We start from the raw sequence: 15,975 nt of genomic DNA on the forward strand, positions 1-15,975 counted from the left end.
ACAGTGGCAGAGCAGTTGATCAGTGCTTGGTCCCTGTTGTTATCAGCACAGTTTCACGCGAGGGGACCCGGCCCTGTTGCTACCAGATGACAATTTGGGCTGGCTCAGCTGGTGCGGCTTTGCCTGGAGTTTGGTGCAGGGCACTGACACCAACCTGGCCATCACAGAGCCATGGCCAGTTCCAGGTCAGACAATTAGGTCTTGCTCTGCTCTGCCAGCAACAGCCTCGACAACAGCTGGGTTCCAGCTTCACGGCTCGGGATGGAGCCTTTCACTGCCTCACACTGCACTTCCTCTCCTCTAGGCTCTGATGGCTTCCGTGTTCTGTTGAGAACACAGTTTCTGCAAAAATCAGGAGGATAAGCCCAGCCTGACTTCATCACCTTCCAGATTAAAATACTGCAAGTACAGGACACTGAAAAGGTATCAAACGGAACCATTTTTCATTGGCATTTCCAACAGGCGTTTGAACAGCAGAAAGATGAACTTTGTAAATAAATTGAATCATTTGCTAAATTAAGCTAAATAAATGCTGCTTTTCCCTGCTGTTTTCTTATATTGCAAGTGAGGATTCCTGCATGCATTAGGAAGAAATGGCAAGAATACGAATCATCATCTTGGCAGGATGTTTCACAGCAATTTTCGGCCTGAAGAGCTCCAAGTATTGTAGAAATGGAATATCTTAGTGTTGGAGTACAGCAGTCTGCTCCTCAAACAACAGCAGGAGAGGAAAATATTTTTAAAAGCAGAATTAACTATTTGTGAAAGCTGCAGGTTCTTGTTTCCTGGTCTTTTTTGCTTTTATGATCTAAAACCTCATCTGAATAGTACACAATATTTTTCAGGCTCTTTTGTGTGTCAGTCATTTAAAGACCAATGTGGTCATTCAGACCCTGGACTAAGGGTGCTCTTGAAGGGCAGGAATCTATTATAGTCATTAACAAGTGTGCATTAAAAAATATGGAGGGGAGGTCACAGCCCTCCCCCAAGTGGGCAAAAGGTTGGATGGTGAAATGTGCTGGGCACTTAAAATGTTTCTATGGAATCTTTTTGTAAACAGTTGAAGTTGCAATTCTTGCAGCTGCTGTTCCTTTTTGCAGGTATGAAATTGCGTTTATAAGGAAGTGCTACTGCAAGACTGAACTCTTCAAAACACGGATGGACTAAACAAAGCAAAGTATTTAATAAGCAGCAGTCCCACAGATGGTCCATGCCCGGACCCAACCCCGTGTGAGCTACGCTGGAAACGGCGGCTGCTCCCACTGCAGCCAGCAGGGAGACAGAACTCCTGTAAAACATCCTTCTAACAGCCCTGGAGCTGGACTGCTCCGTAATGGGTTGCAGTGTGAGGTGGAGTGGAGCTGATGGAGTCACCGCCCCTGGAGGTGTTTGAGTAAAGACTGGATGTGGCACTCAGTGCCACGGTCACAGGTTGGCTCGGTGACCCCAGAGGTGTTTTCCAACCCAAGTGAGCCTGCGTGTGTACTTTTGACACAGAAGATGCCACACTCCTCGATCCAAACGGCAGTGATGGAAGCACCAGTAACACTTTCCCGCTTTCAGGGATGTGCAGGGCCACGCACGGTGCCTCAGGCACTCGGGACAAGTCTGTGCCCTCGCCAGCCTCACCTCTGCCCGCCCGCCCCACAAAATGGCGGCGGCCGCGCGGCCCCGACCCTCGGCGGCGGGAGGGGCCTCGCGGGCCCCGCCCCGCGCGCGCCCCCGCAGCGCGGTCCCGCTCGGGAGCGCGCCCCGCCCGCCCCGCCACCCGCGCCCGCCGCAGCGCCGCTCCCTCCCCTGCGCCCGTCCCCTCCCTGCAGCGCCCGGCGCGGTGTGGGGAGGCGGCCGCTCCGCCCGCCGCCGCCGCCGCCGCCGCCCTGAGCTTTTCAGGTAGGTGCGGGTCGAGCCCGCGGGCCCCGGCCCCTGCTCCACGCGGTGGGAGGCGGCGGGCGGGCAAGATGGAGCCGCGGCCGGCGGGGGAGGGGAGCGGAGCGGGGCTCTCCTCTCCCCCCTCCGCTCCCTCCCCGCCGCTGAGGGCGATCCCGCGGTCTCCTCGCCCCAGGTTGCGGCGCCCGGGCCCCGTGGGGCCGCGCGAGGGGAGCTGCGCCATGGCCGCCTGCCCCGCTGTCCCCGCCCGGCCGTGCCCAGGGCCGGGCCCGGTCCGTGCCCCCCGCGCGGGACGCGGGACACGCGAGGCCGCCCCGGGCGCGGCGTCCCCGGCTGCGGCCGAGTCGGAGGGAGGTGTGCCGCCCCTTTGTCCCCTCAGCCGGCCCTTGGCCGCTCCAGGTGGGGCTGGGCCCTCCTACTCTCCAGCCTGCGGCCGGGAATTGTTCCTTTCTGTTCAGCACCCTCAGCTCCGTGCGTGGGGCTGGCGGGTGCGCGGGGCTGTTTACTTAGAGCACATCCCATTCGCGTGGGGCATCTGCATGTGTGCGTACAGCCCATGGATGTATTTCCTGACACACCTAAGTAGCGGATGCCTTCGCTCACCTGCGCATCGGGGTACCTGGAGAGCCTCACTGTGTCCCTTCTGTGCCTCTTTGCCTTTTGATATAACGCGTGTCAGTGCTGCGTGTTCTTGTGTTCAGTTATGGATAGTTTAGTGCATTCTTGTTTGTGCATAGTCCTTCCGGTGTAATTAATTAGTGAATAGTTGCACCTTAAATTTTTGTGCAGTTCTCCCTGGATTAACAGTTATTTTGATCCATGTGGTTTTTGTTTGTGTAAAATGAAAGGGTAGGAGGGGCACTCTGTTAAAATATTTCTTAAATTATTGTTTATTTTTATTTCAGTCTTCAGATGCCACAGTTTCTCTTAGAATTTTGTGTATGTGTCTGTACCCGTATCCCTCATATTTTAGATGCAGTCTTAAAAGAAAATCCCAACATGTTTTTCCATTGGCCATTGTTGAACAGATTCAACAAGTGGACTTTGTCTTTCAGTACTCTCACACAAGGACGCTGCTGTGGCTGTGTTTGGGTGTGTGGACAGGTGTTCAGAGCCCTTTGCACTGCTGAGGTCTGTGGACAGGTGTCCAGAGCCTTCTGCATGGTCCGGTCACAGAGAAGTGAAAATTCACATCAGGAAGGAGCTGCTGGATCCAACTCTTAAGCTTGAAAGTCCTTTTGTGGTAGCAGGCTAGGGAAAGGAGAGGGTAGGTGAGAACACCCACTGAGATGAATGAGCACCTCTTACCTCTGGAGCTATTGTTCGAGACTGCAGCCCTGGGGAGAAGAGCGGTGGGCGAGAACACCCACGGAGATGAATAAGCATCTCCAGCTCCTCAAAGCCCTTGTTCTAGGCTATGGCAAGGACTGCTCCTTTTTATTTGGGAATAGCCCCTTGAGGTGAATGGACAATTCACAAACACTAATAATCCTTTCTTTATAAAGATCCACCTCTACCTGCTCCATCATTCATATGCATATTTGGTTTGCCTTGAAGTTTGGTAATTGCAGAACCACAGAATAATGAGGGTGCAGTTTCACTGAACTCTCCTAAGCCAGTCTGTCTGGCCTAATGGCTGCCTCGATTCTGAGCTGCTCCATCCCCAGCTCTGGGGTTTTTCTCCAACCTCCGTTCCCTGTGCTGTCTTTGGGACTTGTCATGCCTGTCATCCAGGTCTTTGAAGTCCACTAAGACCATCTTTTTGAGATCTTGTTATTTTTTTTAAGTAACAGTACCAGAGAATGGGGTCAGTGGCAGCCAGTGGGTAATGTGGCTTAGGCTGACCTGGCACTGTCTCCGTGCTAATGGAAATGTGGGTTTCTGTTACTCTCTTGCCCCCGTGCCTGCACACTGTTGCTTTTGCTTTCTTGTTGGATTAGTTTTCACCTGGATCAGATCCCTGATGTTGATTTGTCCTGCTCTTGCACAATAGTGTTGGCAGAAGGAGTGGGAATGTGGAAGAAGAGGAAAGGGCAAGATTGTCCTGTTCAGAAGAAGGGCGGATTCAGAGTGGTTTTTCTGTTGATTGTGAAACCAAACTGTCAGTTGTGTCAGTGTGACTGGGTTGCACAGATAATTAAATCATTGATGCCATCTTCCTTAATTTTTGTGAAGCTGTCTTAAGCCTTTCAAGATGTCCTGTTCATCATCATCCTCATCATACAAGATCTTAATTTTGGGGTGGGAAGAAGTCAGCTGACATCCTTGCTAATGTTAGCATCTAGTGAAACTCTGCCCTTGAATATGGCTTATTTGTTTTTCAGGGTTAGAAAGCCTAACAATTACTTGTTTGCCTGGTTTTGCAATCAAATAATGAGTGAACCCTAAAAGTTCAGTTTACTTTACACTTAGCCTAGCGGTGCTTGCCAACATCAACCCTTTGTGAGAGCAGTTGAGCTTTGTCTGTAATACAAAGCTGGTGCTTAGGCTTTGGAGAGCTTTGTTTCTCCTGGGGTGTCTGAGTCAAAAGACTCGAACTCCCAGGGGCACAGAGACCACACCCAGGTTGCAGCTCTCTGGTGAGGAGCAGGAGGCACGATGCTGATGGGGGAAGGCTGCCACTCTGCTGGCACGTCTGGGGAAGGGGAATTTGAAGGGAGTGGGTGTTTCAGCTCCAAATAACTCTTCTCTTAACTTCTGTCATATAAGAAAATTACTCTGGGTCACCAGGGGAAGGACCATACTTGTAAGTTGTATTGCTTGGAGAGCTCTTAATTTCTAAGAATAAACAAAATTCCAAAATTATGTTGTCTCTTGATTTGCAGTCTTGTGTTGTCATGTAGTAATTCTAGGGAGTCACTGCTGTAAAGAAATTATTTTTTATATTTTGGCATTTTATCAGGTGTCAAACAGTGAGAAAATACATATTATGCACTAACTGCAGAAAGGGCTTCATAAGCACTTCATAAGGGCTTCATAAGTGGAAAAGCTGGTTATCAGACTTCACAAGTAGATAAGATTTCAGTTGTACGTTCAGGTGTTACAGTGTATGTTGTGCCACTGATAGAATTTAATACTTAGTATTTTTAAAATATTTACATTTATGTGAATACTCCAGATAAGGTACATCTTTGTGAAAGCAAGCAGTTACAGAGTTTTAAAAACTGGGTAAGACCCTACTTTAGCAAGAGTTAATGTGTATAAAAGGAACTGACAATAAAAGGGACATGTGAAAAACATTTAAATTGATAGAATTCTTAGTGAGTGATGAAAGGATTTCTCACACATGCTGTCCTAAGAGAGAAGAACAGAACTGACACCATATTTCTGTTGTGGTCTTGAAAGGGAAAATATTCCTCCTGCTGCTGTTGCTGCTCAACCCCCCTGCAAAGCAAAGGAGCCCTGTGACACTCCCCAGGGCCGTGGAGCTCAGCATAGAGCGTCCTTTATGAGGGATCCTGAACAGAGCCGGGCCTGTGCTGCGCTCCCGCGGCGCTCACTGGCCACAGCGACCTTCAGAGAGCTCTGCACAAATGATGCTTGTGGCTGCTTGTGTTGTTAAGTAGCGAGTCACATAACTTCGTGTGTGTTGTATGATGATGAAAATGTGCTGCTACAGCCTCCCACAGCCCCATCGATACTGTGGAAAGAAATTATTGCAGGCTCAGTGGTAAAAAATCTCAGAAAAAACAGTGGGTGTTGTATACTAACCCTCATTAAAAGCAAAATCGTCCCTGTTGGTGTGAGGAGTTTACCCTTCCTGGTATTCATCATTTGGAAAGCTGTAATATAGGTGGACTTCAAGTTTTGTGCAGTTTTGCTATGATTCAGGGGTGTTTTAGCAGAAGTCAGAGGCACTTGCTGAGTCAGGTCTGTTCTGGCACTCACCAGGCCACAGAAGGCAGGCTGGGTGTTGAGAGCAGAGCAGTTGCTGCTTGTGCTGGAGCTGATTATTCTGCTCAGTGCAGATAATGGGTCTCAGGTCCAGTACTCAGTATAAAATGACTACTGAGCAAGTGCCTGTTCTGCGGGGCCTTGTGAATGTGTCTGCTTATCAAAGGTTTCATCTTGTCTACACTGGCAGCTAAGTCATGCCCATGAAGAAGGCAAGGTATGATGTTTGAAAGCCAAAGAGGGCATCACATCACAGCCCAAGAGGATGTTTTTATGTAATGCGATTTGAGTAGCTTTGATATTACAATTTTGTGTAGTGAACAGGTCATGAATGGGAATTTCCTGCAGGAGGAAAGCCTGGAGAGAGAGATGGGCCATAACAATACCGGGAGCCTTAGCAGCTGTGAGCTAGAGCTGTATGTTAAGCTGTATTTTAGGGATACGAGGGGGGGTCATGACCATGTCCACACATCCCCCTGTAGCAAAGCTTTGTGGGTCCCAGCTGGATTGTCCCGTTTCTTTCTAGCAGTGCTGGAACTTCTGTGCTTTGTTGCGTGAGAAGCTGCCTCTCTTTTCCCAAAGCCAGCTTATCCAGTGCCTCCTCCTTTCCCCAGCACTTGTATGGATATAAATTACCAGGCACTAAAAGATCCGTACAGAAAATCCTCCATAGTTACTTTCCAGCAAATCTTTTTGAAATACAACTTAATTTCCTTGTTGCAGTGCCTCATCTTAATTGTTTGTTGATACAGAGATATTCAGAGCCAGTCAGTTAAATCAGTTTAAAAACTGATTTAAGTAAACTGTTGCAAATATTTTTACATGTCTATTTACAGGTTTAAAATGAGAAAGTTCTATCTTATTGGAAACTTTTTGGAGGGTTTTATTCAAGAATGATTGCAAAGTTGTTTGTGTTTAGCTATACAGTTTAGCTAGAGTGTAATTTTTAAATTGGCATAGCTTTGCATTTTATACCAATTTTCTTTTATCCTGTATATCTCCCTGCCAAGAAACCTGCTTCCATACCACAGATAGTCTCTCTACATTCTTTTATTCCCTGCTGTAATGTGAATGAAGGAAAATTATGCTGGAGATTCCATGCTAGGGTAATTAAGCTTGATTACAGATTTCCTTTTAAAAACTTTTCAAAAAATGTCTTAAATCAAAGAAGATAAAAGAGGAACCTTGGCTACTACTTGAAATTTGCATGGTTTGTTGAAAAATGGTGCAGAGATAGGGGGAAATGCATTTTAAAAAATCCTGTTGGCAGTCTTCCACTGAAATTGGGGGTTTTGTTAAGCTTCTTCTAGAAAGAAATTTTAAACAGTTACTGATTTTGTACTGTCTTTCTTCGTTCATCCATTCCAGTAATGCTGGCTGTTGCCAGATGGAAGGTAAAGTATCATCAGCCAGGGCTTGTGTGTGAAGTCAGTGTTTGTCAGTGCTATTGCCGTAGACACAAAGCACATGCATATGGTGATGAAGCTCCAGCATTCATCAGCCACAGCAGAATATATTCACTGTCTAGGAGTGCTTATGATGGCTCTCCCCCAGAAAGATGGATGGAAAAATCCCCCCCAAGTGTAATGAGGAGAAGAAGCAGAGAATAGGAATGTAACACAGGAGTGAGTGTGAGCCTGGTTGGCCTCATGAGAAATACCAGGAGCCCCTGCTTTTATTCGGTGCCTTCTCCCTGCTCTGGTGTGTACCTTGGATACTGGGCAGCTCTGCTGATCCTTCTTTGTGGCAGTTGAGCTTGGAGCAGTTTTCTGGGGCCAAAGCCAGTATTCCTGTGTTTAAAATGAGTACTGAGACAAGAGTGCTTCTCAGCACTCCAAGTGTCTCTAGTGGATCAACAAACAGCTGAACAGCCTTTCAGAGCTGCTGGGCTTTACACTCTCCGCACTGAAAGGAACCCTCATGTTTGCAGTTACATATCATGAAAAATCTCAGTTATTTTTTGTGATAATTGCAGGCACTTTTCTAATGGGGTTAAAGAAAGGTAACATTTTTTTACTGTGAATTGTAGAAAACCTTAAGCTTCCTTCTGTATTGCTGCACAGACAAGACCTTCTGTCTGGTCTCCTGACCTGAGCTTATTTCCTTTGTCCTTTGCTAAGTGCAGGCTTGCAAACTATTCTTAGTTGTTTGGCTTGGACGTTAACAGCTGCAATGACAGTGGTTTCACTTTTGTTCTACTGTACCCCATGCTATGCACCAGGATTGTAGTACTTGGATTATCTCTACTAGAACATCTAATATTTAAACCATATTACTATCATAATTTCACTATTTGACATAAACCCATATTCATATATTTGCACAAGAGTAATGCACGCTGTAATGTGCATTTGACAAGCCAGGGTAGATTGAGTGTTCCAAGAGGGAATGTATCCTTTGTAATCAGGAGAAAAGAGCACGGGGATTTACTCCAGGATAAATAGACTGTGCTGTGTGCTTTCTCTCTGGCTGGCAGGAAACATTTGTAACTGCCAAATAAATTCAGTAATCAATGGTAGAATTTAAATTATGTTGCTGTAGGTGATATTCCAGAGCTATTGTAGGGAATAGAAGACTTTATCTTCTTAAGAAATTTAACATGGGAAGACATTTTTTGGTGTCTTAAGTGTGGCTGCAAGACATAGAAATACTCTGAAGGGCCAGATTATTTATTGGCTTAATATTGTCTTCAGCCTGGCTAAATATTACTATCTTAGACTTCGAGTATTTGCAGCTTATTTAAGTTGTAGAACCAGTATAGTTGAATGGAAGATGTAGTTGCTTTATTTCCCAGAGTTGTTGGCAATGCCAACAATATCAACATATCTGAGTGCTGGCATTGATAGCAGCTTGTACGTGCTCTCCTAACTAGGACAGCAGTGGCATTTCGGCAATCCAGCATCTTGTACTTGGTTACAAATTCATTTCATCCCTCTGCTTTCCCAACTATGGCACCATTTTGTTGCCAAATGCCTTATGTGTTTCTTTCTTTGACATTAATTGTGACATGAAATAAGAAAACTGATTTGCACTTTATTCTTTTGCTGCAGTTAAGCAAACAACAAAAAAATCTTTAGGATCCTGTATCTACTATACCAAGAGAGTTATAACAGAGTAAACCAAAGTTTCTTTGGCTTACAGCTGAGTCACATATTAATCTTAGAGGTAGAACAACTAAAATGATACTTGGTTAGAAAGGTTTTGGAATCATAGATGAGCAAATATTGTAGATCTTGGTTTCTGAAATGCTGTTGTTCAGTTTTTAAACTTACTTTGTCCCTAATTACACCTAAGTGAATAATATGTGGTTTAAACTCTCCTTTTTAACTATGTGTAAAGGTTACTGTGCAGAACCTCAAGTGAAGGCTTAATAAAACCAATTTCAAAAGTAATTTACTGACATACTGTTTACTAAAAATAGACAAAGTATTTTGGACTAATTTATGAAACAGAGGTAGCTTTTGAAAGATTCTCTTTTGTGGAACACTGCAGTATTATGCTATATTGATACGTATTTCCCTCTCCTGTTTTTGGTAGAAAATGATGCACCCTGTTGCCAGCAGTAATCCAGCGTTCTGTGGGACCGGCAAGAGCTCTTGCCTGAACGAAGACAATGTGAGGGCTGCGGATCAGTTTGACCTCTACGCCACACAGCAGAGCAAGTACAGCCACGCAGTCAGCCACAAACCCATTGCCTGCCAGAGACAAGATGCCTTGAACGACCCCCACTTGCAGACCACAAGTGGCAGGAATATAGAGACAAAAGATGAACTAAAGAAAAAGAAAAACCTCAACCGCTCCGGGAAACGTGGAAGGCCATCAGGGACCACGAAATCAGCAGGGTACCGAACCAGCACAGGTCGACCCCTGGGGACCACCAAAGCAGCTGGATTTAAGACAAGTCCAGGCAGACCCTTGGGTACAACTAAAGCAGCAGGATACAAAGTCAGCCCAGGCAGACCTCCAGGTAGCATTAAAGCTCTATCACGGCTTGCAAATCTAAATTATACTTGTGGCAGTGCAGCTTTTCCTTACCCTATGGTGCATAACAGAGGAGTCCATGCTGCTGGTGAAACTAGCAGCAAAATCAAACAGCCTAATGAATGAAGGGAGGGAATGAGTTACTCTTTACTAATCTGCTTTATGCTGATTTTGGGCATGTTTCTTGAGTTTTCTTGTAATGTTTGCTTAAGTCTGAGCTTCTAGATTTTGTTCCAATAATGCCATAACCTACAGGTGCAATTAATAACTTTTACAGAATGATGGGAAGGCTTTGGTTTAAAGAGGCTTCTGTTGATTTAAAATCATAATTTATGAAGAAGTCTAAAATGATACATTATGCCTTGGTGTCAATACTTACATAATGTCCATGTCCCTAGTTTTAATTTCAGTTTCACATAAATCTAGATGTATGTTATGCATTAAATAATTGAAATAAGGAGGACAGAAATTAGCTGGCTGATGGTTCATGATGTGGCCTGTCCCACAATAAGCAACTTAGCCAGTTAAGTTCTTACTTGGTAAGAAAAATTAATAAAGTGGCAAGCCACATTTTCCACTTCTGCAGGACCTTCTACAGACCTCAGATAGACTTAAAAACTTAAACAAAAAAAAAAAAAAAAAAACCCAACCTTTTTTTCTAGAGTGATTTCCAGTGACTTTTATTTCTGGAGTTGTAGCATTAAGTGAATTTCAACTAATGCTCCAAAAATAATTTGGAAGATATTAAAGAAACCTGAGCATTTGTACAGTGTGTTACAGCTTCACAGCGCCTTACAAAGACAAGTTACTTTGCCATTAGGTGAGAGCTGTTCCTTTAGTTACACTCTTACAGGATTCTGCTGGGTAATTTTGAAATGCCTAGTAATAAATATACCAAACCACAAATAATTATTTGGTGTTTGAAACATTTTATAAGAAATTAAGTGCTGTTCATTCTAGTTAGGCACTTGATTAATATTAAACAGTAAGTTCTTAAATCTGTAAATAGCTATTTACGCTGGCTTTTGCCTTTCAGATCTGTGCTTAGACGGCGACAGTTTAATAGCTTTTAAAGTAATAACCTATAATGTTTACAAATTAAACTTTTTAAATAGACACTGTTGCCAAATTTTTAGACTCAGTTTTGCCAGATATTCCTGGAAATAGTTATTTCATTGTTAGGCATTTATACTATATTTAAGTTATAGAAGCTTCTATATCTACCAAAGGACACAATTTTCATGATTTATAAAAGCAAACTGTATAGCTGATGCAAACAGGATGCAGTTTACTGCACTGCTAGATCCCAGATATAGAGTAATTCATCTATGCATGCAAGCCAGAAAAAAATGCTATTGGTTAACTGTAAGTACTTTTCTTGACTCAAACTAAAACCTCCCCTCCTCCCAAAAGAAATGTTTCATTTTTCAACTGGGTGTGTGTAATTTTTTTTAAGTGTGGGAGAATGTGTGAGTGTGTGTGTGTAAAATACTTTCATCCAGACTTCAAAAGAAAAAAATAACCAGTCCTCAGTGTTACATATTGTTTGTTCCAAATGAATTTTCTTCTTCTTTTTTTTTTTTTTTTTTAATCTGGAAGAAAGTTTACGTTTAAATAATTTCACATATAAATTGACTTTGATATATTTGTAGCTTGAAATACCTGGGGAGGGGGAATATGTAGATTTTGCAGATTTGGGGGAGAGTAAAATTTGGGTTGAGCCTGTGCTGAATGGGTAATGATGGTCGTTTTTGTTAACATAAATGTTATTCTGGCCTGCTGTCATTTTGACTAGACCTCTTGATTTCAGTGATGACAACTTAAGAAACAGATGTCATGTCTCATACCTTTTTTATCAGGAAAAAAGCAGCAAGCCTTCAGGTGTTCCAGTGATGCCTAACACATATTGAGCTGGACTTTTGCTGTACTTTACAATAGGTGTGTTGAATTGTTTTGGGGGAACTGTGTATGGACTGGCAACTAAGACAATGAACCTCAACTTATACTGGATGGCTCCTTAGTCAGTAGATGAACTAATGGCAGCTAAATTGCTACTAAGGAATAGTTTCTTCATGCTGAAGCTCTGAAATCCAGTTGTACGTTCTGTTCCTCTACAAACTCGCAAGTCTGAAATTTAGCAGTCTCTCTCAGAAGATGTAACTTCTGACACATGCAAAATGCTAACGTGAGTTCATTCACCCTCAGGATCTGTGTTGTATTGGCTATTTTTAATCAGATAATTTTTCAACAAAAGACTGCTTTAAGTTCTTTCTTGAACTCAGCTGGGCAAGCCGTCCTCTTCAGCTGAATGTGTAACTGCAGGAGTGTCACACCTCGCTGGCAAGGAACGTGTTGCATGTCAACCACTGTACCTTGGAGAAACTCCACTCCTTACCTCCTCCTGTTGATCCTGTTTGCTCCTGTCCGTTCCTCACTTGTGCATCCACTCAATGGTGCTGTGCTGTGTGTCAGGAGATAATGCAGATGTATTGCTGTTCTGCTAGTATAATTTGTATTCAAGTATGCTGATGAAATAATGAAATCACCTAAGCAATTTCTGTTCATTACAGTGTTTATTAATTATATCAGATGAAATATAATCCCAGTAAAAACTAATTAATGTTGTCAGTTGTGAAATGATGAGCATCAAATAGAAAAGTGTTCAGAGAGCCCGCAGTATGCTGCTTGGCTCTCTGCATTTAGGAAGGAGATCAGAAGTGCACTGCTGGTATTTCCTAATTCTGCTTTATTTTATATCTGACTAGAGTTTACTGGTGCCATGCAGTGAAGGGAAAAAAAAGAGGAGATTCAAAGTGACTAGAAATGGAATTTTCAAATACTTCTGTTCTTCCTATGTATACTCTGCAGAATACATTGTGCTTTTTTCAACACTTTTTTTTTCCATGAGAAACACTGAAACAGCATGTTAATGCCTAAACTTTATTAGTACCAATGGGAAAACTGGCATTTTCCCCCCATAGTATGAAAACATTACTTGTAAGGTAAATTGCTTATTTTATATTATATATCATAATTCAGCTATTCATAAGCTAGGATCACTGTTGTGTGTTAACACTGTTCAGAAGACCTACATGTCAAGTTTAGGTTTTAATAATTTCTTTTAATTATCAAGTTTCTAATGTCTTATTTATACATAAATGAAATGTATTAGCTTGCTATTAATTCCTTAATGATGCTATAAAGTTCACTGTTTAAGATACATGTAGTAACTACTATTCATTTTCTTGATTAAATTTACTTAAACTTTAAAACCAAATAATTTTGCTACTATAAAGTCTTGCACTGGACAGATTCAAGATGCTAGCACCATATTTTGGCAGAAAAAAATCAGATACCATCAGCAGCTGACTTTGGTATCAAAGATGGTATTTTTAAAATCAGCACTTAGCTTTGTCATTAAAGCAATGTTCTTTATATCTTGGATTTAATTTAAAATAATCAAATTAACTAGAGCCATTAAAGATCTCTCTTCTGAATGAAATATTTTCATTTTGCCTGAATGATCTTAATGTTCAGTCAGGACACAACCAAGCCTTGTCAGTGAAAAGTGATGTATCTTTGAAGATAATTACCTGGAACTACAATACACCGAGCAATTCAGATGAGAATTTAACTCCCTCCCCCATTTTGAAGAGCTTTAAAAGGCAGAGCAATGTGAAGTCATTTGTGCAATGGTTTCATTAGCTGTGGCTCTGCTGTTCTTTGTTATATGTATAATAATGTTTCACACTACCCTTAGAGTTGACAGTTAAAACAGCTGATAACAATCATAAATACTTGGAACTGCAAACTTCATTTCTGATTACAAAAAGTTTATTCTTCTCTATTATAATGCATATATTTTAACACCGCTAAATATATTTATGACTTTAGTACAGACTAGACCTTTCTCCTTGTGACTTTTTTTTGAAATAGAATAATCTGTATTCTGAAATTTGAACCACTTTCTGTTCCTTCGATCTTCCATCATTTGCTTTTCCACAGGTTTACTTTGGGGGTTACAGTAATCTGTTAAATAACTAGTATCAGCACCCTGTCCTCTGCTGTAAAAAGCCTGATTAGATACTGTGTATGTTTTTATGTCCATGAACTTGAGCTACTCGTGTGCAATTATGTGTATGGGAATGGAGTAGTGTTCATGATCTGTATTTACATCATCATATGGATGTATATTTATTAATAAAGTTAATACTTTAAAACCTAACTATTTTTCCCTGTTGTTTTTTTTTTAATACCTTTTAAATTCTGGCTGAAGATGCCAGTTGACAGCGTTACCTGCTGGTTACAGACATGTTACATATGTTTGCATCAAGGCAAAAAGACCATGAGTTGCCAGGTGTCAGGAGATAATGTTGCTTTTTTTAAATGAATTGACAACAACAGTGACAGTAACTTAATTGTATTTGTCCTTTTGCTCAGATTGGAGAAAAGGGGAGCAAAGGAGCTATCACCCTGTATGGATAAATAGTCAACTGCTAACTTTTTCCTCTGTTGCACATGGAAATCAAATTGAAAGTACTCATAAATAAAATTTTCATGGAATGGTGGTCATAATTCATTATTCTGTGATGAATAAGATATATTTATCCCTGTATTCCAGGAATATTTGTGCTATGGCAGGAAGGAGATCATGTTAAGATTAAATTCACAGTAAGAAATTGTTTTCAAGTTGAAAATGCTGTTTTGACTAAAACATAAGGAGAAGGGGGAATGAGGCAGCTTGATCTTTGCTAGTCTGCACCGGTTTGGATTCCCTTTGTGCTTTTGCTTTCTGGCTTGCTCCATATCAGCTGATCTAATTAAATGTTTTCCCTCTATGTGCAAACCTCATGTTTTCTATTTTTAGACTATTATGTCCTCATTATTAGTGCTTATGCACTAATATGAGGACATAATGCAAATTGGACTTCAATGCAAATTGGACTTCAAAAGAAAAAGCTTCAAGCAAGAAAATGTGTGCTGTAAGGAATGGCACAATTGGAGAAGTACACCTGAGTAAAAACAACGCTAAAAGTCCAGTTTCTGTAATAAGTGACCCCCATCTTCATTTATACACAATTACTTGATTTTTCCTTTTGCCCTTTTCCCCATGTGCATGGTTCATGCTCCCCTCGGTCACGACTATCAATTTTTGACAGATGCAGAGTTTTGGCAAAATCTCATTGTGCACTGCTGGCAGTTTTAAGGAAGTGTGTTAAAAACGATTCCAGCGCTTGAAGTAATGTGTTCATTTTCAAAATGTCCCAAAGAGTCTTGAGGCTTCACTATTAAACTGAAATAAAGTAAAAACTAATTCTGCAACAGGAAAAATACAATTTCCTAAAAAAGAATATGGGAGTATTTACCTTGCCTTTCTGCATGGGAGCTTTGGTTGATAAGCTGCTGGACAAGAACTCTTCTTTTTTAGTTTTAAAAATACGCCTTTAGTTTGCTGCCTTTTACCCTTACCCCAGCCTGCTGTAGGTTAAGGCACAGTTTGTGTGCAAACAACTCCCAAAGGGGACGGTGGGAGTAGGCAAATCCTTCGCCAGGCAGCTGCGGCTGTGGGGCAGTGCTGGGGCTGCAACACGCTTGTACCAGAGCAGGCTTTGAGTTACAGGCACTCACTGCTCAGTCACAGCAGCCTGCCGAAGCCATGGGATGGCACTTGTCTCGCTGCAAGAATTTCCGACCTGAACTATAGTGAAATGCCTCCAGCAGCATCAGCAGCCCTACAGCCGGCCCGGGCAGCGGCTCCGGTCACCGTGCAGGCTCAGCACGGTGGTCACAGTCATGGGATGGTTTGGGTTGGAAGGGACCTTAAAGAACATCTTGTTCCACACCCCTGCCATGGGCAGGGACACTTGGCGCTATCCCAGGTTGCTCCAAGCCCCGTCCAGCCTGGCCTTGAGCGCTTCCAGGGATGGGACACATTCCAGGGATGGGGCAGCCACAGCTCCTCTGGGCAACCTGTGCCAGGGGCGCACCATGCTCACAGTAAATTTTTTCTAAAAATAATTTTGGTAAAGAATTTTTTTCCCTAATATCTAATCTAACCCATTCTTCCTTGTCTTGTCACAACACGCGCTTGTAAATAGTCTTGTCCCATCCTTCCTATAAATTCCCTTCAGGTACTGGGAGGCCGTAATTAGGTCACCCGAAGCCTTCTCTTTTCCAGGCTGAACATTCCCAATTCGGGGCTCGGCGGGGCGG

General features: G+C 42.7%; 1 protein-coding gene across 3 annotated transcripts; it reads left to right on the forward strand.

The window, feature by feature from the left end:
• Positions 1-1,784: 1,784 nt before the first annotated feature.
• C15H5orf24 (chromosome 15 C5orf24 homolog) lies at positions 1,785-13,987 on the forward strand. 3 transcript variants are annotated; one of them, XM_053956494.1, is made up of 3 exons: positions 1,786-1,890; positions 9,319-9,748; positions 11,622-13,987. In XM_053956494.1, the coding sequence occupies exons 2-3, from the start codon at positions 9,322-9,324 to the stop codon at positions 11,660-11,662; spliced, it is 468 nt and encodes a 155-aa protein (XP_053812469.1). In that variant the 5' UTR covers positions 1,786-1,890; positions 9,319-9,321; the 3' UTR covers positions 11,663-13,987. The 3 variants fall into 3 exon arrangements, with proteins under 3 accessions (XP_053812467.1, XP_053812469.1, XP_053812468.1); XM_053956492.1 differs by lacking the exon at positions 11,622-13,987 and having other exon boundaries at positions 1,785-1,890; positions 9,319-10,395; XM_053956493.1 differs by lacking the exons at positions 1,786-1,890; positions 11,622-13,987 and adding an exon at positions 7,156-7,175 and having other exon boundaries at positions 9,319-10,395.
• The last annotated feature ends 1,988 nt before the right edge of the window (positions 13,988-15,975 follow it).

Source organism: Vidua chalybeata, chromosome 15 (assembly GCF_026979565.1).
Source record: "Vidua chalybeata isolate OUT-0048 chromosome 15, bVidCha1 merged haplotype, whole genome shotgun sequence".
Lineage (NCBI taxonomy): Eukaryota > Metazoa > Chordata > Aves > Passeriformes > Viduidae > Vidua > Vidua chalybeata.

Bases quoted from the DNA above. Each gene is read 5' to 3' on its own strand.
- C15H5orf24 (XM_053956492.1), top strand. From the start codon at position 9,322: ATGATGCACCCTGTTGCCAGCAGTAATCCAGCGTTCTGTGGGACCGGC.